This window comes from Neolamprologus multifasciatus, chromosome 1 (assembly GCF_963576455.1).
Source record: "Neolamprologus multifasciatus chromosome 1, fNeoMul1.2, whole genome shotgun sequence".
Classification (NCBI taxonomy): Eukaryota; Metazoa; Chordata; class Actinopteri; order Cichliformes; family Cichlidae; genus Neolamprologus; species Neolamprologus multifasciatus.
Genome location: NC_140439.1, coordinates 37,030,745 through 37,053,997, shown reverse-complemented (window position 1 = coordinate 37,053,997; position 23,253 = coordinate 37,030,745). Strand labels below are relative to the sequence as shown.

The 23,253-nt window shown below is 41.2% G+C and overlaps 1 protein-coding gene and 1 long non-coding RNA gene across 2 annotated transcripts in view; both read right to left on the bottom strand.

The window, feature by feature from the left end:
* LOC146526206 (uncharacterized) overlaps positions 1-23,253 on the bottom strand; it is a 372,953-nt gene that overhangs the window by 298,991 nt on the left and 50,709 nt on the right. The window lies entirely within an intron of this gene.
* Positions 2,624-23,118, bottom strand: galr1b (galanin receptor 1b). The gene is made up of 3 exons (XM_085131144.1): positions 22,132-23,118; positions 20,658-20,723; positions 2,624-4,378 (listed from the first exon to the last, which is right to left on the bottom strand). The coding sequence occupies exons 1-3, from the start codon at positions 22,810-22,812 to the stop codon at positions 4,061-4,063; spliced, it is 1,065 nt and encodes a 354-aa protein (XP_084987270.1). The 5' UTR covers positions 22,813-23,118; the 3' UTR covers positions 2,624-4,060.

Below are 23,253 nucleotides of genomic sequence, written 5' to 3'. Positions count from 1 at the left end.
AAAGGTTTGATTTGTTAAGTAAGACCTGAACCATTTCAGAGCCACACCTGTTACACCGACACACTGCTCCAAACGTGAGATTAAAATTTCATGGTCTACAGTGTCAAATGCAGCAGTTAAATCGAGTAAAATAAGAATGACGCTTTCACCAGAATCACATGATGAAAATATATCATTAAAAATTCTTAAAAGTGCTGATTCAGTGCTTTGCATGGCTTTAAAACCAGATGGAAAAATCTCCTGAACATTTTGTGCATTCAAGTATGGGATCAATTGGTCATATACAATTTTTTCCAAGACTTTAGATAAAAAGGGCAGCTTAGATATTGGTCTAAAAATTTCAACAGCTTTTGTATCTAGCCCAGGTTTCTTAAGAAGTGGTTTCACAATTACATATTTGAAATCCTTTGGAACCACACCTGAGGTAAGGCTGATATTTAAAATAGTTAAAATAGTTGTACCTATGGTAGAAAAAACGTCTTTCAGAAAACGGGGAGGGATAGCATCGTAAGGTGAGCCTACAGGCTTTAAATGATCCACCACCTCCTGTAGCTGAGCAAGAGTAACCAACTCAAACTGTTGAAAGACAGCTGAGCAAATTGGAAGATCAGAGGGGTCAGATGTGGGCAAAATAATCCGCGCCCTAGCCGAGGCTACCTTGTTTATAAAGAAGTGCAGAAACTTTTCACACATTTCATGTGAAGGCTCAAAACTAAGAGCAGAGGGAGGGCTTAAAATAGTCTCAATTGACTTAAACAATATATGTGGTTTCTGATAATTCACCATAATAATGTTAATGTAAAGTATTTCTGCTTTGCTTCTTTTATTGTTAGCTGATATAAGGCCCAGTGCTCTCTTGAATTTTGTAAAGAGACCAGTAAGTTATCTTTTTTCCATCTCCGCTCAGTCCTACGACATTCAAGCCTCGCAGCACGGGTTTCATCTTTCAACCAAGGTTCAAACTTAGTCTTAGGATGCCTGAATTTAGAGAATGGGAGGGAGAGCCTTCAGTTTTCAGGCCCCTCTTCTGTGGAACCAGCTTCCAGTTTGGATTCAGGAGACAGACACTATCTCTACTTTTAAGATTAGGCTTCAAACTTTCCTTTTTGCTAAAGCATATAGTTAGGGCTGGACCAGGTGACCCTGAATCCTCCCTTAGTTGTGCTGCAATAGACGTAGGCTGCCGGGGGATTCCCATGATGCACTGAGTTTTTCCTTTCCAGTCACCTTTCTCACTCACTATGTGTTAACAGACCTCTCTGCATTGAATCATATCTGTTATTAATCTCTGTCTCTCTTCCACAGCATGTCTTTTATCCTGTCTTCCTTCTCTCACCCCAACCGGTCGCAGCAGATGGCCCCGCCCCTCCCTGAGCCTGGTTCTGCCGGAGGTTTCTTCCTGTTAAAAGGGAGTTTTTCCTTCCCACTGTCGCCAAAGTGCTGCTCATAGGGGGTCATATGATTGTTGGGCTTTTCTCTGTATCTATGAAGCGCCTTGAGGCGACTTTTGTTGTGATTTGGCGCTTCCTTCAGTCTTACCGTGTCTTCATCTTTGTCCTGTCCAGCCCCGTGACTTCAGTTTACACAAACACAGGTTTTGGAATAAAGAAGTAATAAATAGACGAATGAATTAGTGAATTGTAGATAAAATTATTAAACAGAAACATTCATTAAGGTTTTTTGTACATTTTATATTGTATAGTATACACAGTATAGTATAATAGAATACAGCGATATACTTGACATCACCATGTTTAACCAAACAGTACGAGAGTACAGAATATTACAATTGCTTCCCTTTGTTATGCTTTTACGTTTTAATAAAGATGGTAGTTTTATTCACTTATATATGTTTCTTCTTTTCTTCTTCGCTCTGCACATATACTGGCACTAAATGTCGGACGATGCCCTTCACATAGACATGAGAGTCCAACGCTTGTTGAAGTCAGTTCATACTTTATTTACACAGAAAGAAACTGTGGTCAAACACCTGTGATTATACACTAGGGATGGGTACCGGTATCCGGTGCCATCATGGCACCGGTTCTGACATAAACGGTAGTAACCAGACCGAAAAGCAGCGCACATTTCGGTGCTTTATTTTTCCTGAGCTGTGATACACTTTAGATTCTAGCCAATCATTTTACGTTTCGAGGATAGTAGGCGGGTCCAGGTACGTACGTTCTTTTAGAGCAGAGCTACAGATTAAAAACGCCCAAGGCGAAGCGGTCAAAGTCTGGCTGTACTTCACAGCAAAAGATGCAAACTCAGCAGCTGCAACAAGTGCTTTAAGCTGATACTGTGATACTGTCAAAGGAGGTAACACCTCAAATCCGATGAAACACCTGGCGACGCATAGCATTTGTTTTAAAAGCCGAGAAATGCGCCGTATTTGATAGCTTGCTGCGAGACCTCACACCGAGCACATCTACTGCAGGTGTGGTGCCTGTTATCGACCCGGAGTTAGCAACATCCCCCAAAAACCCGAAGAGGAGAGTCCTGGCCCCTAGCCCTGCCAGTGTAGCAGAAATGATGAGGATGATGATGCAGCAGCAGCCGTTCTTCTCTGTGTGAGTAGCTTAATGTTGTTCGTGTGTAATTTACGTTGAGTAGGCTAACCACGTTATTACATTAATGCATGTAAGGTGAACTAGCAAACACCGTCGTAGTTACATGCGGCTGTCTTCTTGTTTGATGGCAGATACTCCCTTCACCCTGGCCAAAAAGGCTAAAATGACCAAAGAAAAAGTGGGAAACAGTTAAACATGAGAGGTTTTTGGACAAAGTTTGTGTTTTTTCCATTGTTTAAGCTGCTTCCAGCCAAGAGTGATACCATATATGCCCCATAGCTGCAGAAAAGGCTAACATTGTTATCTTTTTACAAAAAAACATAAAAAGTACCGGTTTGGTACTGGTATCGGATAAAACCTAAATGATACCCATCCCTATTACACACACTATAAATATTACACAGATCATCAAATACAGACCTTGCTCACTGCCTAGTTAAGTCAAACCATTGGTAGTACGTTGCTAATGTGGAGTAATTGTCCATAAACATGTGTTATTGTCTTTCATGCACATTCATCACATCCAAATGGTCATTTCTGTTCTCTGTCCCCTAAAAGAAAGGAAACACATAGTTTGACTGTGGACCAAAGCTGAACGAGCTTCATTAATTATTAATGCATTTTTAATGAATCAGACCTAATTTCATAACGTGAGACACACAAACAAACACCAGATGTTATAAATGTCATTTGAATCGGGATAAATATTCAGATTTCATGTTTTCAAAGGTTCAAAAAGGTTGCCAATGAATAAAAAACACAGAATTATATAAAAAAATTGAAATTATAATCTGAACCAGCACAATTATTATAAATAGATAAATATTTTTACACCATTAAAACTGAAATACAGTTTTTTTTAAATGTATTTATTTATTTTTGTATTGCAGAATTATTTATTATATTTTAAATATAATTACATTTTTTAACTGATCTGGTTACTTTATTCAGTCAGATCTGGTCCTTGTTTTTGTTGAATATATTTAAACTCGCATGTCTTTCTTTTAGACTCTCAGTCAGTCCAAACAAAATGAATGAAAATATGAAAAATGTAAACGTTTATGTATATTTCGTTTGTATACTGTATGTAGTATGATATGATGACAGTTTACATTTTCAAACTGAAAGATTTCAGGTTGCGTTAATGGTCTGAAAAAAATCTTCTGCTTTAAAAAAAAAGCAACAACAAAAAAAGCAAAAGTAAGAAAGTTTCAAAATTTTCGATAAAAAAACAACACATCACAAAATGTTTTTTTAATATTAAGTTTAAAGCTTAAAAACAATATCATCTGAAATATCTTTACACAAAACTTAAAGCAGTCCAGCAGGCTCTGCAAGTTTCTGATGAGTCTCTTGTTTTCTTGTGAATAAATCCTCCAATCACGCTCCGTCTTATTTTCATGTGACCTGCCTGCAGCAGATCCACTCAGACAAAGCTTTCCCTCATTTACTGCTGGATAAGCACCCTGAGCGTCATTTATCTTGGCCCTTCATATGTTGGTGGTGGAGTGTGTGGTGGAGAAGTTTTCCATGCGAAAACGAACCACGTTTTCTGTGGGCGGCGGCGGGTACAGGAAGTAGCAGGTAAAGACCTTGCGACAGGCTTTGCGGAAGTTCTCAGACAGGAAGGCGTACAGGATGGGGTTAACGCAGGAGTTTCCATAGGACAGGCAGTGGGACACGAGGCGGAAGACATAGGTCGCCTGGGTCAGGGGGAAAGTGCCGAACTCCGCCCACATGACGATGATGTGGTGGGGCATCCAGCAGATAGTGAAGACGGTGACGACCAGGAGGACCGTCTGAGCCGTCTGCAGGGAGAGATAACAACTGTGTGAATCTACAGGATGTAGTCGTACAGTATATCAGTAATCTCCTAAACTTATAAATACTTCACCAGTGCTCCACCATCACCATCACTCAGCCAGTGACTTCTCCAACACTCCACATAGTCCACAAACACTCCCTAATCACTTTACAAATACTCTCCGAGCTCCCCACACATACTAAACCAAAACTCCATAAACAATGTGAATTCACTTTCCAAACACTTAGAAATAAGCCCGACAAATATTGACCAAACACTCCTCAAATATTCCTCAATTCTCTAAAGTCCTCCACCGCCACCACTCAAAGTAATCCTGTTATTCTTTCCTTATTTTCTGTATATGCTTTTTCAGTGGCGGATGTTCATATTAAACATGGACAAATATTTGAACGATGAGGCCAAAATATGTACAACTAATCTCCGCGAGCCAGGAGGTAAATGGACTTAAATAGCATTGTTCTACTCGGAGCCAATAACAAGCCACTTCACCCATTTACACAAATATTCAGACAGCACTTTCTTATTATCACACACTCCAATGGATGCATCAGCGGTAATTTGGAATTTGGCATTTTTCCCATTGATGCTTCAACTTGAGGACTGGAGGAGTCAGCCATCGTCAACTCCCCCACTTCCAGCTCAGGCTTCAGACTGCTCTGCACACTCACTTCTATTGGATCTGCACGATGTCCTAGAGGGAGAATATTGTTAAAATGCCATCTCGGGCACATGCCTCTGACTGTGACCACGGCAGGCTGACTCACCTGTGGTTCAAAACCCTTTGTGAGGTTCAGCCAATCAGAGGACTTTTGACTTAAAGTGAATGATAAACTGCAACAGCAGGGCAGCATAATTGCAGAATAAAAGACCAAAGCAAATCTATCAGAGTCCATGAATAAATGAATGAATGTGCTAGAAATTAGAACAATTGGTCCCCTTTTAAATGCTCATTAAACACAGTATGTTACCACAACACGTTCTCACTCCCACAGCGTAACATTTTACGCTAGGTGACAAATCGTCAACATATTACGTTTTCGGCTACCCACCACGTTCCTAAATGACTACCTCGGAAAAATGAGGAAATATGAGAACCATATGGACTCAATCTACACATGTCTGCTCTTTTTCTTCAAATCGCTTAGAAACACGCTATTTAACATAATTAAAGTCATGGTTAACCTCAGGAAAAAGGTTATGGTTAGGGCTAGGGATAAGGTTAGGTTTAGGGCTGGAATACAGGGCTGGAACGTCGATTACTGCGGGAGTGTCATTGCACTGGATTTCGGCCATAACCCGCCGCGTACCATAACAACGCCGAAGGTCTCCTTTTGCGTTCCTAAGGAACGCCCCGGGATGTGACAAAACGTCGGCATGTTACGCCTCGGGAGTGAGAACGGGCTCCAACGCCATTATATCTGTGAATCAGTAGAATCACATTATTTTCCATATTTTTGTCTTTATTTTAATTCAGAGCTTTTGAGTGATCTCTCTTAGTTTATTCTTTTCAGTTCTCAGAAATCTTCAGCAGAACCAGGCTCAGGGAGGGGCGGGGCCATCTGCTGCGACCGGTTGGGGTGAGAGAAGGAAGACAGGATGAAAGACATGCTGTGGAAGAGAGTTTTTCCTTCCAACTGTCACCAAGAACTTGTCTGATTGTTGGCGGTTTCTCTGTATTATCGTAGGATCTCTACGTTACAATATAAAACAGAAATTTAGGCTCCATATGACCATAACCAGCGAAAAAGTAACTCAAAATAGATCAAACATCCCTCTGCATCATCATGAGCGCATTACACTCAAACTCACCTGTCACCACTCATCCTGCTGGCTCCCCAGCTCATATTCCAGTGGTCCACGATCACTCTTTGTCACACTGTTTTTGTGTGTTTGTCACAGTTATCTGCCTAGAGTTTTTTCTGTACTTTTTTAGCCCGCTAACTCAGCGTCAGCCCTTTTCTTATCATCCCAGTCTGTTTTGGGACTTTGAGTTTATTTAAAATATCTTTTTGAAACATACCAAAGACCTAAATATTGTTTCATGAACTATTTCTTAATCTGTACTTTACCCGTAAGATGGTAATGGCTATTTATTTTACCTTTCATGTTTTATGTTATCTCTTGTTACTGTAGTCACTTGGAAACTAATGGAGATCAGAGTTTGTCCTTTTTTGAGAAGCAAGATTCAAACAGTGTGATGTTTCCAAGGGTCACAGGGTTAAGTGTGAATTAACTGTGTAAGGTCCACATTACAAAAACAATAAGCTATCGCAAGTCTTGGCAATCACTGGACAGTAAATGCATCTTCTAGCGACCACAAAATCCTAAACAAAAGTTTGTTTCTTTGTTTTTAAAAATAAAAATCTCCAAACTTGGGGCAAGGAGATGATAACTATTAATTATTAACTGTCAGAAGGCAGGTCTGGACTTCAAAGACTCGGCCGATAATGCAGACACGATCCTGCTTCACTTCACCTGCACTCGGTAAACACATCAGTTAACAGAGTTTTACTGCTGAAATACTTCACAGCAGAAACTGAACATAGGCCTGATCATAAATGGAGGTTTAACAAGCTGTTCTCAAAGAATATCTGCATTTTTTGTAAATCTTTGGCAATGAAGAACTGACTTTAAGAAAATGAAAGTAACAACTAGGGATGGGTACCGGTATCCGGTGCCATGATGGCACCGGTTCTGACATAAACGGTAGTAACCAGACCAAAAAGCAGCGCACATTTCGGTGCTTTATTTTCCTGAGATGTGATAGACTTGAGATTCTAGCCAATCATTTTACGTTTCCAAGGATAGTAGGCGGGTCCAGGTACGTACGTTCTTTTAGAGCAGAGCTACAGATTAAAAGTGCCCAAGGCGAAGCGGTCAAAGTCTGGCTGTACTTCACAGCAAAAGATGCAAACTCAGCAGCTGCAACAAGTGCTTTAAGCTGATACTGTGATGCTGTCAAAGGAGGTAACACCTCAAATCTCATCAAACACCTGGCGACGCATAGCGTTTTTTTAAAAGCCAAGAAATGCACCGTATTTGATAGCTTGCTGCGAGACCTCACACCGAGCACATCTACTGCAGGTGGGTTGCCTGTTATCGACCCGGAGTTAGCAACATCCCCCAAAAACACGAAGAGGAGAGTCCTGGTCCCTAGCCCTGCCAGTGTAGCAGAAATGATGAGGATGATGATGGCAGCAGCAGCCGTTCTTCTCTGCGTGAGTAGCTTAATGTTGTTCGTGTGTAATTTACGTTGAGTAGGCTAACCACGTTATTACATTAATGCATGTAAGGTGAACTAGCAAACATCATCATAGCTACATGCGGCTGTCTTCTTGTTTGATGGCAGATACTCCCTTCACCCTGGCCAAAAAGGCTAAAATGACCAAAGAAAAAGTGGAAAACTGCTAAACATGAGAGGTTTTTGGACAAAGTTTGTGTTTTTTCCATTGATTAAGCTGCTTCCAGCCAAGAGTGATACCATATATGCCCCATAGCTGCAGAAAAGGCTAACATTGTTATCTTTTTACAAAAAATCAGCTGAACATGAGAGGTTTTTGGACCAATTTTGTGTTCTCCATTCTTTAAGCACCGGTTTGAGCACCGTTTGAGCACCGGCACCGTTTCAAAAGTACCGGTTTGGCACCGGTATCGGATAAAACCTAAACGATACCCATCCCTAGTAATAACAGAAAAAGTAATAACTCATCCCCAGACACTTCATCATGAAATATATATGAGTTCAGTGTTTGTCTTAACAGCTTCAAACCAATTTTTTTGTTGTCATATTTTTACCATGACTCATCTCCAAAGTCAGCGCATCACATTTCCGCCCACAACCCTGGAAACGCACATTTATCCATACTCAGTTCATGTCAATATTTAATCTAATTAAAAAGCCTCTTCTCCCACACAGGCAGCTGCCATTTCACATTTCAACTCAGCAACAAAAGCTTCTCAGCTCTCATTTATTAAGCTTTCGCTCTCCCAAAAGTCCTCACTGCTTCGTCCCCGTTATGTCTGATTTTTTTTAAATGTGTTCACACTCACTTAGTATCCCATCTGCAAAGGTTCTTTCATTATGCGCTCATGAAAATGTTCACTTCACTTGATTTCTACAGTTTCCATGCTCTTTTCCCTAAAAGGGTTGTTTTGTTCTTGTTTGCTCTCACAAAGTCTAATCCTGTTACAGACAGCACTTCATTCATCCTCCAAACTAAAGCACATCACTAATGTTTACATGGCTACACTTTCAGAAAATGTTGCAAATATCAAGTTGCAAAAAAACTAACATTCTTAAATTCCCTAAAGTGTCATGTTCTTTCCAGAAAAACTCCCACATGTCCTAAATGTTCTCATGTTGTAATCTCTGTCTGAGAGACCCAAAAATATTTGTTATGCTTGTATTTAACGTCTGTCATGCTGTATATATACTATTACATTTTTAGATGATCATAACAAACAAAGTACTCCCTGAGAGCCAGAAGCTCAGGCTTCAGACTGCTTTGTTTCCACTCCTACCTGCTGTCACTGAGGGCGGATATCTCTAATACGATCATCTCAGGCACACAGCTGTTCCTTTATTTCGTTTGAAAGAAGCACCAGTAAAAGGGAGCTAAAGCATCTTTTTTCAGACAGAAGATGACCCGAAAGCCTGAATTAAGGCCCAGTGTAACATTCAAGGATTACTTTGAACTGTAAATCAAGCAAAGCTGATCTAGCCAAGACTAAAACTGTGGAGCCTTTGCGACTTTTGTGGGTTTAAGACTAGACTGATGCAAAAGCAGGTGAGTGTGTTAGCTGATGGACAATGATAAAATACGCAGGGCTTTATAATCCAAACAGAGCGGCCGACAGGTGATAGACGACAGTCTGTCCACTTCAGACGTACAAACAGACTCTGAGCGCTGAAAGCAATCCAGCTACGCTCACTTTTACAATTTCCACAACTGAGTCTCACAAAAATAAAATTTCTCTCAGGTGAAGGACGGTGCTGGGCATCATCATGAGCAGGTTTCAGTTGTAGATTACAAATGTATTAGGCAGGTTCAATATGTCTTCATTTCTCTGGATGATATTAGTCTGTTTTGTTTTATCCATACGGGCAGTTCAAAAATGGCCTCTGCTCATGTCCAAGGATCCATCTGCCAATCGGCTCATAGTTCCTGTCCTTTAAATATGCTGTGATCTAGGGCTGCTCGATTATGATATATGCAAAAATGATAATCACGATTATTTTCGCTGAAATTGAGATCTCGATTATTTGACGATATTTATTTAACAATAACAATGTATTGAATAATGACTTTAAAGATTGTCAAAAATAATATAAAATAGTGCAAATACTGATAACCAGTGTTGGTCAAGTTACTTGAAAAAAGTAATCAGTAATTAATTACTGATTACTTCCCCAAAAAAGTAATCCCGTTACTTTACTGATTACTTATTTTCAAAAGTAATTAATTACTTAGTTACTTAGTTACTTAGTTACTTTTTAAAAACATGATTTACAACCTGAATAGGTGATAAAGTGATAGATCTTTCAGCCCAATTCTACTTTATCTACATAATCCATCATACAAAATGTAATCAAATGGAAAAGTCTTTTTTTAAAACTTGTTTTGTTAGTTTTAATCTTTTAACTTTATGCATGAAGCAAAATTTTAATTATATGCAACATTCTCTGACTGGAAGAAATTAGTTTAACATTTAAACCTATTTTCTGCACATTCCAGCACATAAATACATACATATATATATATATATATATATATATATATGTATATATGTATATATATATATATACATATATATACATATATATATATATATATATATATATATATATACACATATATATATAGGAGTGGGGTAGGCGGAGGGTTATCCTGGTGCAGGTGTGCAGCGGTCAGTGGAAGAATCCGCGAGTTTCTCTGTGAGTTTCCCATTACGTCGTAGCTACTCGGTGCTTGTTTGGAAGTTTAGGGGTTTTTTTCGCTGTAAAAAGAAGTTTTCTTCCCACGCACAACGGACACTAATGTTTTTGTCACTTTTTACGGAATCAAACTCAAAGTAAGGTCAGTACTTCCACGCTTTAAACGCTGCACGCTCACACTCTCTCTGCACTCGATATATGATCCATTGTTGATCTGCACACAGCTGTTGTCACACACGTCGCACTTGCTTACGTCACTGTCATGAGACATTCTCGCAAAAAAATCACGGTTTTAGTAACGCAGTAACGCAGCGTTCCTACGGGAAAGTAACGGTAATCTAATTATCGTTTTTGCAATAGTAATCCCTTACTTTACTCGTTACTTGAAAAAAGTAATCGGATTACAGTAACGCGTTACTGCCCATCTCTGCTGATAACAGTGCAAATGTTTGCAATATCAAAAATAAATGAAAAATGTAAACATCTATGTTTAGTGAACTTTGCAGTGTTGCTCTGCGGTGCAGCTACGACACAAAGCAAAGTTTACACACTGTGTCTACTTGATCCACGTCTGACTCATGAACCCATAATGTTTCCACACCACTGAAGTTTTTTTTACCTCTTTTCAACCAACAGCAGTCACTCTCCTCTCCAAATAACTTCTGCTTAGCTTTCCGAGCTTCCCTCGGGTCCTCTTAATCAGCGGTCCCCAACCCCCGGGCCTCGGACCGGTACCGGTCCGTGAGTCGTTTGGTACCGGGCCGCGAGAGTTGAGGCTCAGGTGTGAAATGTATAGTTTTCAGGGTTTTTATCGGTTTTCAGCGTTATTTTGTTATCGTTTTCATCGTTTACTCGGTTTTCCTGGGTCTTTTCACGTGTGTTATGAATTAATTTTCTTTTTTCGGTACCGGTACTAGTTTTATTTTGTTGTATTTATCCGCGACACCTTAAAGGCCGGTCCATGAAAATATTGTCGGGCATAAACCGGTCCGTGACGCAAAAAAGGCTGGGGACCGCTGCTCTTAATTGTTGTGACACGTGTTCGAAATGCAGAGAGGTGCGCTCGATTTGCCACACGGAGCAGCGCGAGAGTAAAGCACAAGGGAGGGGCTAATAATCGGCTCAGTCATTTTTAATGATCGTTGAAAGCCCAGATCGTAATCGAGATTAAAATTCGATTAATTGAGCAGCCCTACTGTGATCCGTCGCTGCCTTTCAGCTCATTCACAGATCGTAAATCCACCTCAATCTCCACCTCAGTCAGCTTGTCTCGACAAAAGTGCCCATCGCTTCGTCCAGGATTGATGTTGCTTTTCATTAGAATTCAATCAGAAACATTTACATTTTTGTATAGGAATTTCTTACACTTATTAATCACATTATTGTATGATGCCTTGGTGCCACCGGCTTTTAACATGTCTGACACTCATACATTAAGAGGGGGTGCAGTAAGGATGTTGGGGGAAACAGGAACTCCAGAGGACCAGTCTTTTGTCTCTTCGAGGACTCTGGGAGGTAGCAAGGGAGTGTGAACCTTGAAGCTGTGAAACAGCTGTGTGCTGCCTTTTGTTCCTGGAGAAGGTATTTAACTGAGAGCCATGCTAGGCTCAGTGAGACTCTGCTGACCGTCTGTCCCGCGGACATGCAGGGGCTCCATCAAGCTTGGTTGCCTGTTTCTTTGTGTGTTTGGATTAAAGAATGTTAGCTACCGCTCACCCCTCGTCTGCAGACTTTATTTAAATGGAAAACTTCCACAACATTTTACACTGAATTTTGTTGAATCCTGGGTTTCGGTGCAGCTGCCATACTTTTAGAGAGCAGCCGCCTCTCCTAATGCATGCTTTTATAGCGCGAGGATGAAGATCGTACTGAGGCTGCTGACAGTAAGAGATTCACGACAGATTCACATCATGCCTTCAAACATCAGCATTTGAGCATTACAAGATGTATTCACTCGTATATTTAGCTTCTCCTCCATCACCATCAGGAGGCATCTGAGCCCAACAAACCAAGCAGAGTCCTGATTTGAATATCACTGAATCAAAGCCAGCGCTAAACCTGAAAATCTGTTGAAGACATGGAGACAGAGTAACTCCATAGAGGCTGCAAGACCCGTATAAGAAGAAGGAGACAGCTGATGAAGGTGTACTGTGGGGATCTGTTGTTGATTTAAAAGTTCACACAGCGAACACTGATTCGATTTAGTTTTTTCTTTCTTTACTGCACAAAGATCAATAAAAGACTATTCATCCTCAGGACTGTGGGCAGATGAAACTGACCAGCGACCGAGACGTCTGCGTTTCATTGTATGAGACTGAAGATAACAGCTGACTGCGTGTCTGACAGCGAGGCTGGAAATGGAAAAAAGCATGTCCTCCGAGGTGATCTCAGTTCCAAAGTAATCACACCAGGTCTTCTTGTTTTTTGAACTCTTGTGTTGATATTGTTGTTTTTTGCAGCTAAATCTGCGTCGTAAATTTTTATTACGTGAAGAGATGAGACTCAGCACTCAACCCGAACATCTGCTGAAACATTACACTGTTTATATGGAAACAATCTCTCTGTTTTCAGCTGCATTAAAGTTTCCACGACCTTTCTAAAAGGTTGTACAATTAAGAAGCCACATGTCCACTGCATGCTCAGCGTCTGAATATGGACATATTTTAAAGAGCTGTTGGACTAATGTATTTTTCTTTACAACAGTAACCCTGGCAAGTTGAGAGCAACAGATGAGACTCACTAATGCCACCGACAGAACAACAGCATTTTGACAAAACTGCACTAAACGGTGCCCAGATGGAAAATCTCAGCTGATTGCTTAATATGGAGTTGAGGACTTTTCCAAGTAATATTTTGAATAGGTTGTTTGGTGTGCTAACCACTGCAGCATGCATGCAGCATGAGTTCAATTCCACCATCAGGTCAGGATCTTTCTGTGTGGAGGTTGCATGTTTTCCCCGTGTTTGCAGGAGGTCTCTCTGGGTACTCTGGCTTCCTCCCACAGTCCAAAGAAATGCAGTTAGTGGGGTTCACATCTAAATTGCCCATCGGTGTGAATGTGAATGCACAGACTGGTGACCTGCCAGCGTGTACCAGAAGACAGCTGGGATAGGCTCCAGCCCCCCCGCGACCCTGAATCGGACAAGCGGAAGAGGTTGGACGGATGGATTCTGTTCCACAGGTCCTCTTATTTCATAAGTTGATGCAAATATTTGTAAATTCAAACAAACTAATGTAGTCCGGATGGAAAGCACTGAAAGGTGCCAAGTTTCCAGCCCCTTTTTAATTTCAAACATAATAAATTCACAGGTGTTGTTTAGTCATACGATGCGTTGTTATATTTTATTACTTGGTTTTATTGTCTTTCTTGTTTGTGTGAATTCATATGATGTTTCTGCTCTCACACTTTAATCAAGTGTGTTATCTAACCAGCATAAAACCTTGCACAAATATTGTAACAGGAAAGAACTGATGAAATATTTCTTGGTTTATTTATGCCTATTTTGGGTGTTTTGCATATTTCTGACCACATATTGTATATATATGTGTGTGTGTGTGTGTGTTTACATCATATGTGTGCAGTGTTGGGGAGTAACGGAATACATGTACCGGCGTTACGTATTTAAAATACAAAATATGAGTAACTGTATTCCGTTACAGTTACCGTTTAAAAAGGTGGTATTCAGAATACAGAATACACGGCGGCCATCTCCGGTTAGCCTCTGCCCTCTCTATGCCTTCTCCAATTTTGGTGATTAAATGCAGTCGGGTGCAGGTTTAGCTCAGTTGGATGAGCATACGGTCATATATCACATGACTGAGAGCAGTGTTGGTCAAGTTACTTGAAAAAATGTAATCAGTATCTAATTACTGATTACTTCCCCAAAAAGTAATCCCGTTACTTTACTGATTACTTATTTTCAAAAGTAATTAATTACTTAGTTACTTAGTTACTTTTTAAAAACACGATTTACAACCTGAATAGGTGATAAAGTGATAGATCTTTCAGCCCAATTCTACTTTTTCTGCATAATCATCATACAAAATGTAATCAAATGGAAAAGTCTCTTTTTAAACTTGTTTTATTAGTTTTAATCTTTTAACTTTATGCATCAAGCAAAAATTTAATTATATGCAACATTCTCTGACTGGAAGAAATTAGTTTAACATTTAAACTTATTTTCTGCACATTCCTGCACATAAAATAATTTTTTTTTGTGTGTGTTTACACTCAGTCTTTCAAATAGATGCAAGTAAAACACAGCAGAAAATAAATAAAGTCAAAGACTAGCGGTCCTGTTGCTCTATTTTCACCTGTAAAGCAGGAGTAGAGTAGGCGGAGGTTTACCCTGGTGCAGGTGTGCAGCGGTCAGTGGAAGAATCCGCGAGTTTCTCTGTGAGTTTCCCATTACGTCGTAGCTACTCGGTGCTTGCTCGGAAGTTTAGGGTTTTTTTCGCTGTAAAAAGAAGTTTTCTTCCCACGCACAACGGACACTAATGTTTTTGTCACTTTTTATGGAATCAAACTCAAAGTAAGGTCAGTACTTCCACGCTTTAAACGCTGCACGCTCATACTCTCTCTGCACTCGATATATGATCCATTGTTGATCTGCACACAGCTGTTGTCACGAACGTCACACTCGCTTACGTCACTGTCATGAGAGACTCTCACAGAAAAATCACGGTTTTAGTAACGCAGCGTTCCTACGGGAAAGTAACGGTAATCTAATTACCGTTTTTGCAACAGTAATCCCTTACTTTACTCGTTACTTGAAAAAAGTAATCAGATTACAGTAATGCGTTACGCCCATCTCTGCCTGAGAGTAGCCAGCCCGAGTTCGAGTATGACCCGTGGCCCTTTTTTTAATGGGTTGGTGGCGTCAGTTACACAATGGACCCAGAGCCAGCAGTGCACGGGCAGACCCACAGCCCGCACAGCCGGTCCAGCTGTTGGGCCAGATGCTTGCGGCGATCATGGCGATGCATAAAGATGCATCGCAGAGATTGACAAACTTCAGCACCCAGCCAAGAGCCAGACCCAGGCATTGGAGAGGATGGATGGGGCAACTGTGCACCCCCTCTCTAAGGGGTGCCTAAAAAGTAGTACTGAAAGCTATCTATATCTGAGGCCTTAGAAGCTTCTATCCCTCTGGTATACCATAGAGATAGAATCTAGGACAATAAATCAGATGTTCTCCACTGAACCATCCAAGGTAGGGGAACAGTATGAGAACAGCCCCACTACGGCTGGAGACAGAGCAATACTGTAAGAGCATCTGGGAGGAGGACGCAACCCAACATGAACGAGAAATCAATTCAGTGATAGACACCACAAGGAGGTACAGCAACCACATCAGAATGTCATTCGGTCTACAGATGTGTAGTCAGATGGTAACAGAGAGAAGGAAGGTAGCCAGAACTGAAGGGATTGCACTACCAGAAATTTACACTACAGACATCGAGGGCAGCTGCAAGTGCCTGGGAATAGGTAAATGAAGACCATGAAGAGGCCACAAGGAAGGTCGCACCCACCAAAATCCTGCAGAGAATAATGCAACTTCTGAGGAGTGAGCCGTAGGGGAAGAACACGACCCAGGCAATCAACACCTACGCCAGGGGTGTCCCTGCAGGTTTTAGATGTGTCCTTGAACCAACACAGCTGATTTAAATGGCTAAATTAGCTCCTCAACATGTCCTGAAGTAGGGATGCAACGATACCAATTTTTTCAAACCGATACGATACCGATACTTGGATCTGAGTACTTGCCGATACAGAGTACAAAAAACAATACTTCTACCACGCACACACACACAAATACAATTAATTGGAAGACAGGTTTTATTATATTCCCTGCCGATAAAAAATAAAATCTTAATAAAAATGACCACAAAAAAATTTCAAGTGAAAAATAAGCACTTCTGTTAAATTATTGCAGAGTCTCCATATTGTAAACAAACAAACAAAATAATAATTATTAAATAAATAATAAAATATAAAAAATTATAAAATAAATAATAAATAAAATAATAATTGGCCCCCTAGTGGCCAATCTAAAAAACTACAACAGAAATGAAAAGCCACCCTCTGATTAATGAAATAAGTTGGTATTGGTTAACTTTTACAAGTATGAGTACACACACATTTTACAGTATTGGCCCAGATACCCGATACCAGTATCGGTATCGGTGCATCCCTATCCTGAAGTTCTCCAGAGGCCTGGTAACAAACTAATCATGTGATTCAGGTGTGCTGACCCAAGGTGAGATCTAAAACCTGCAGGACACCGGTCCTCGAGGCCTGGAATTGCCCACCCCTGACCTACGCCCCGCTGGTGATCAGGTACCCTGCTGGGATAGTCAGCTATCCAAGCTGGCCAGCCACTGACATCAAGGCAAAAAAGATTTTCACCATACATGGAGGGTTTCATCAAAAGTCCCCTGAGACTGTATGGTAAGCATAAAAAAGATGGTCAAGGACTAGTGATTGTCAAAACCACTATGCAGGATGAAACAACAAAGATCCATAAGTACAACAGAAAAATGGCCACAATTGATAGTATGCTTAGTGAATATCTCAGACAGGAGAAACCCAAGAAAAAAGAGGAGCAAGAAGACGAACCATCATGGAAGGACAGGCCCCTGCACGGCATATACCCCGGCAGAGAGAAGAAGTGGCTAATATCGAGAAATCCTACCAATGGCTGGATAAAGCTGGACTGAAAGACAACACAGAGGCACTAACTATGACAGCACAGGAACAAGATCCATAGAGGCTGGGGTGTTAAACAGCAGGCAGGACCCCAGGAGCAGGCTGTGCAAAGATACCCCAGAGACAATTCATCCACACAGAACTATAGGGTCTAAGGTGCTAGCAGGCAGGGCATACATGGAACACCAAAACCAAGTGGCTGGTATAGTATGCAGGAACATCTGTGTCGAATATGGCCTGGAAGTCCCGAAGTTTAAATTAGTTCTACCTCTTGGGTTGTTGAGAATGTCCTGTGGGACTTCCAGATACAGAGGGACAAACTGGTGAGGGCTAACCAGTTGGACATAGTGGTGGACAAGCAGAGGAAGACAGGATAACAACATCAGGAAGAAGGAGCGTGAAAAGTTCAAGAAGTACCAAGAACTGAGAAAGGAGCTTGAGAGATGTGGAGGGTGATGGCAAAAATGGTCTGATCTGAGCACTCGGGGCAGTGACCCTCAAACTGGGCTATTGGCTCCAGCAGATCCCACAAATGTCATCCAAGGAATCTGTCCAGAAGAGCGCAGTCCTGGGAAGGATACAGCGCAGGGCCCTCAAGGTCCAAGTCCTCTGGTTGACTTGGGTCTGGTGGATCCGAGCTTGAAGGATAAAGACCGTCCACAGGGCGAGCTGGGATATATTTATATATACAGCAGTATGTCCTCACAAAGAACTCAGCTGGCTGGTGTTTCCGTGACACTGAAACATCAATCTGACGTGAGCGCTTACATAACTGTTATCAGTGTTATGGTGTCTCTTGTTTCCACAGAGGATGGAACTGGTGTGAATGAAGGCCCAACATTTCTCTCCTCTTCAGACTTTGTGGGAATCTCCTCTATTCTTAGTCCTGTTGTCTAAATATTTACCCAGAAGCGTTTATTCCTGCTCCACTGACACGAGAAGCAGCAGATACTTTGTTGTAAATTGCCTGTAGCTAATGTCTCTCTGACCTGTTGGTACGGGAGATCTGCACACTGTCGCCTGCCAGCTAGGACCAAGTAACTCAATCTTTGAGGCTTGTCGTCCACACCTGTCATGTTAAACTTCTCCTACTCCACAGCTGTCACACTCTGGGCAAACTATGACCTACATGATGGGGCAGGTGAGCTAACACAACTGAGCTGCTGGCTGAACAGGTTTGACTGTGATGGTGATGTTTAATCATATTATATTGATTTTTTCTTGTTCCCTCAGTGATTTTAAACCTGAGGTTCCATATTATGCAGACCAAAACATACATTTTAAATAGAATAACAAAAATCAACTTCATTAGTTTCAAATACCTCTCCACCCTTATCATGGTGTGATGGGGTGTACTTGCTCGAGTAATCCCAAGATCAGTATTGCTGGTGACAAATGCCCCTGGCAGGGTCTCTGAAAGCAAAGTGTCGGCAATCTGAAAAAGGAGACATAGCCCCCTCATAGAGCCATGCCTGGTAAAGACACTAACTGGCCCGCCCCCAGCAAAGAGAAAAGACATTCAGAGTTCGTCAGTGTGACAGAAAACTGATGTTCAACTACAGATTTAATCACTTTGACATTTTAATACAAGAGTCCAATTTCAAAAATACATCTCTTTTTTTCTATAAAGAAAAGCTGATTTGATTTGGGCTTAAATTCTAAGAAATAACTGTGTAAAATTATAGAAACAGTTCTATTAGCACATTGTGCAGACTGTCCCGTAATCCAAAATCAGACATTTTTTAACTGGCAGAATCTGTATTTTGTTTTGCTTTTTGTTACTTAAAAATTATCCGTTTTAATGGTACATAGTGAAAAAACACAAATTTTCTGGTATTTAATTGTTTATCTATTACTTATTTATTTTGGCGTAGTACATAGGTGTCAAACTCTGGCCCGCGGGCCAAATTTGGCCCGCAGCCTAATTACATTTGGCCCGCGAAGCCATACCAAATTACTATTAGAGCTGGCCTACTGGTATTATACAGCTAATATATATATTTAGTATTAAGCTTTGCTTGTTCCATATTCAGTTTTTCAGCAAAACGTGTTTGAGTCCATAAGAAAAGATTCATTCTTATATCTGGAGGAATAAATATATTTCAATAAATATTAACGTTAGCCCGTGACTTTGTTCCAGTTTTGAATTTTGGCCCACTGTGTATTTGAGTTTGACACCCCTGGCGTAGTATGAAATGCCATGGGGGAGGTCCACCAGACCTAAAAGAAACAGGTGCTGTCTTACACCAGACTCTTCACTCTAACAATTCAGGATTACAACTTATTGTAGAGAAGATTAAAAGCTGTTACTAAGCTAATGGGTTGATCACCTTCCACTGAACAGGTCTACTCCAGAAAATCCACCCCAGAAGAAAACCTGTTATTATACGTTTGATTAATATGCCATCCATCCTCCTTTTCATGGTCACGGGGGGGCTGGAGCCTATCCCCGCTGTCTTATGGCGAGAGGCAGGGTACACCCTGGACAGGCCGCCTGTTTGTCGCAGGGCTAACACAGAGAGATAGACAACCATTCACACCTAACCCCACTAATTGCATGTCTTTGGACTGTGGCAGGAAGCTAGAGAAGCCACGCAAACACGGGGGCAACATGCTCCAGAAGAGATGCTCGAGATGGGCAAGGTTTCCCCACATTTCAAATGAATGCGGTTCCTTTCTACCACTAAACATTCTAGTTTGTGAAGCACTTCTATGTGCTAAGCACCAGATTTATAATCATATACATTTCTAAAAAACAAAATATATGCAAAAACAAAAACAATTTGCTGATAAAAGAAGATGGCTGCATGTGCATTCGGGTAGGCACCACTTTTTTGTTTTTTTAAAACTGCCCTCTCCACGTCATCCCTGTTTCTGCTTCTTTATCTCCCGAACTCAGCTGTGTTTTCTGTAAGAAAAACAGATCAACGTTCAAGTTCTGCTAACGCTCCTTTTCTTATCTCTCCTTTAAACGTAACTGTTCTCTCCATGTGACTCACCGAGAGAAAGAAGACAGAGAGGACAGCGCCAAGAAGAAAAGACCACCTTCAGTGCCAGATGCTATTGTTTTGGAGGAGCTCATAAGTTTCTTTTTCAGGCAAAACCTTTTAAGATGAGCCAGTTCTTCATAATGAACCTGTTTCCTTTTCTTAAATTAAATAACCAGTTTACATTCTGAGAAAAAAAAACATAGCCTGGCAGCCAAAAGTTTCATATAAAACAACTCATTTCCTACAGTTAATACAGCTGCCAATCATCCTGTTACAGGGAATCCTCCTCAGTATCTCTTCATCTTAACAGTAAAAGTGTTCAAACAGCCCACTGGTGCTCGTTTTCAGTTTTGACTCTCTCTCTTTCCTGTATGGTTTGATAATACTGTGCATGGCACTGGCTTGCTGCTGTACCAGTACCAGACCCATAGTCCCCACCAGTTTGGGTGAAAGTTTACTTACAGGAAACAGCAAGCTGTCTTTCCAACAACTCATTAAAAATAAAAGCTGGAACACCTGCAGCCTTTTTAATTCAGCCATGTGTAATGCATTCACAACTGAGTGATTCTTCCACAGAAGGTAATCGTATGCTTGGTCTCCCTGCATGCAGAAGGAAGAGGACACTTACTTTTTTTTTGGAGCGCTCAGACTTCTTGGACATGTTCTTCATTTTTTTATGGAGGTGAAATAAAATCTGGAGAGAAAATGTAGAGCAGGCAGATTAATTTTGAAGGAAATACTTCTTAATGATTTATCAAAAACAGATCAACTGGTCTGTAAACAGCAAATGCATCAACATGGTCAACTTGTACTCATATCAGCAGCTGAAGGTTAAAGTTAGACAGTTAGGTGCCAGCTGGAGGAAGTCACAGGCCACACCGGAGGACTTTTATTGTGACAGTCGGCTGTTACATAAACACAAACTGACTCTGTGCTATTTCAGCTTGACACTTTTATCTGATAAGTGACTTTAACCGTGAAAAAAATCCAAATAAATGAACCTGGAATTTATTTATTAATTAGTTCCCTGGTAACCGAATCACAGCTGGTATTAATGCACACTGGCATCTTTCAGGAAGCAACAGAAATGTTCATTTTAAATCTGTTTTATCTAATCAATGTGTAGTTCAAGTCAACAATCTGTAGGTATTAAAAGCACTTGGCCAATAAAATAAATACATTTTTCACATTCCAGTAACAAGCTGGGATTGGTTCCAGCCCCCCTGTGAACCTGAAGGGATAAGCTGATGGAAGGACGGACTTATACTCATTTAATACTTATTATTTTATAAGTTTTGTTTGTTTATTAAATAAGTGAGAGCAAATGGTTAACCCATCAGAACTGAATTTATATGTAAAATTAATATTTTTGTATTATTTGTTTTTAAACAGTGCAAACATGTTCAGAGATTTTTCTTTGGCTGGATTCCAGACTTTTATTAGCAGAAAATGTGATTAATTGCGTTGTAAAGCAATTAACGAATGAATCAGAAAACATTTTAGACATAAACTGATAATAACTGCTACAGGTATCGCTGAACGGTTATTTATGACTGACTTATAACAGACCAGCTTTGACGCTCACAGATCTCTGACAGTCTGATCATAAATTTAAATGCAGAGGAGGGATATTAAACTGGTTATCAGGGGTCTGGGAGGCTGATGTTTTTACTGCCTGGTTTACAGAAAATGAACCATATTTGATGGTAACTTTTATTTAAATAAAACAGTTGGGGAAACGAATATTTAACCTCTGGGAAATGTCTCGATAATCATTACGATGACGCAAAAGCTTCTTACCTGCATCCGGTGCGTTTATTCTGAAACTTCAGCTGGGTGTTTTGTATGATGTTATCATAGTTTGGTCATATCGGTTTATCACATGTGACCCACATTAAGCTGACCTATTGAATTAGTTTTATTCTGAAGCGCCACACCGGTGCTGGTGAGTGCGCGCCTCACGCGCGTTTTTACGCACAGCTTTTATGATCTGCAGGACTTTGTGCACGGCCTTTGGACCTTCTACTCTGTTCTTAATGCCTGTTTTACTGCAGCTGGGAGTCAAACATTACCCCGTTAAATGCCTCCTATTTTGAACTGACCTTAGTGTAACAGCAGCTGATGAGGAGCAGCGGTAGCAGGTACCCCAACACCAGGAGGGTCACTTTGTAGGCGTTTTTGGAGGCTCCGGCCCAGTCCTCCCAGCAGAAAGTTCCGTTGTGGTAGCTGATAAGGCCCTGGTGCTTGGCCACCGGCACCGAGCACACCAGAGACATCGTCCAGATGACGCACAGCCCTGCCAGTGCGTTCCTTGGGCTCCGGACGCTCAGAGATTTGTTGGAGCGCACCACGGCAATGTAGCGGTCCACGGACATGGCCACGAGCGTGAAGATGCTCACAAGCATGTTGACGGTGAAGATGTAGTGTACAAACGTACAGAGGAAGGCCCCGAACACCCACTCCGGCAGAGTGTAAATGGTGGCTTGGAAGGGCACGCAGAAGAGCAGGAAGCCGAGGTCCGCCACGCTCAGGTTCAGGATGAAGATGTTGGTCGGGCTAAGCGAGCGCCTCCCAACTCCTCCTCCACTTCCACCGCCGCCTCCCCCACCTGCGCTGTACCCCACCTTCCCTATCACTACTAACACTAGAATGTTCCCCACCACCCCCAACACGAAAATGATCCCGAACACCACCGGCACAATCACCGACTCCGGTGTGTGTCCGCCGTCCACTGACCGATTGAACTCAGCCACGGAGCAGGAGTCGTTTTCCGGGAGCGGCATAGTGGAGCAGCTGGAGGGTTAGAGGTGCAGAGAGGGACAGGCTGACAGACAGACCAGCTCCATGATCCCGATCAAACACCTCCAGCAGTGGAGTCAGCGGAGACTCTGAGGACTCCTGGAAACACTGCAAGTTCAGGGAAACGTTGAAGGCTGTTTCCTGTCCGGGGACTTCAAAGTAAAGCCAGGTTATTCACAAGCTAGTCCTCTATTTCTTACTTTTATTCGTGCTAATAAAGAACCTAGATTTGCAGCAGTGAACAAAGTTTCTTCATTTCATCTTGAGAAAGAACAAAACGTCACTGAGAACCAGAGCACATAAAACAGTATTAGAGTGAAGGCACATAAACAGGTGGAATTTTACATCTTAAAGATGTCAACAGATTCATTTAAAGTCTCAGGAGATATTTAGTTAATTGAAATTATTTATAAAACAAAAAGTTC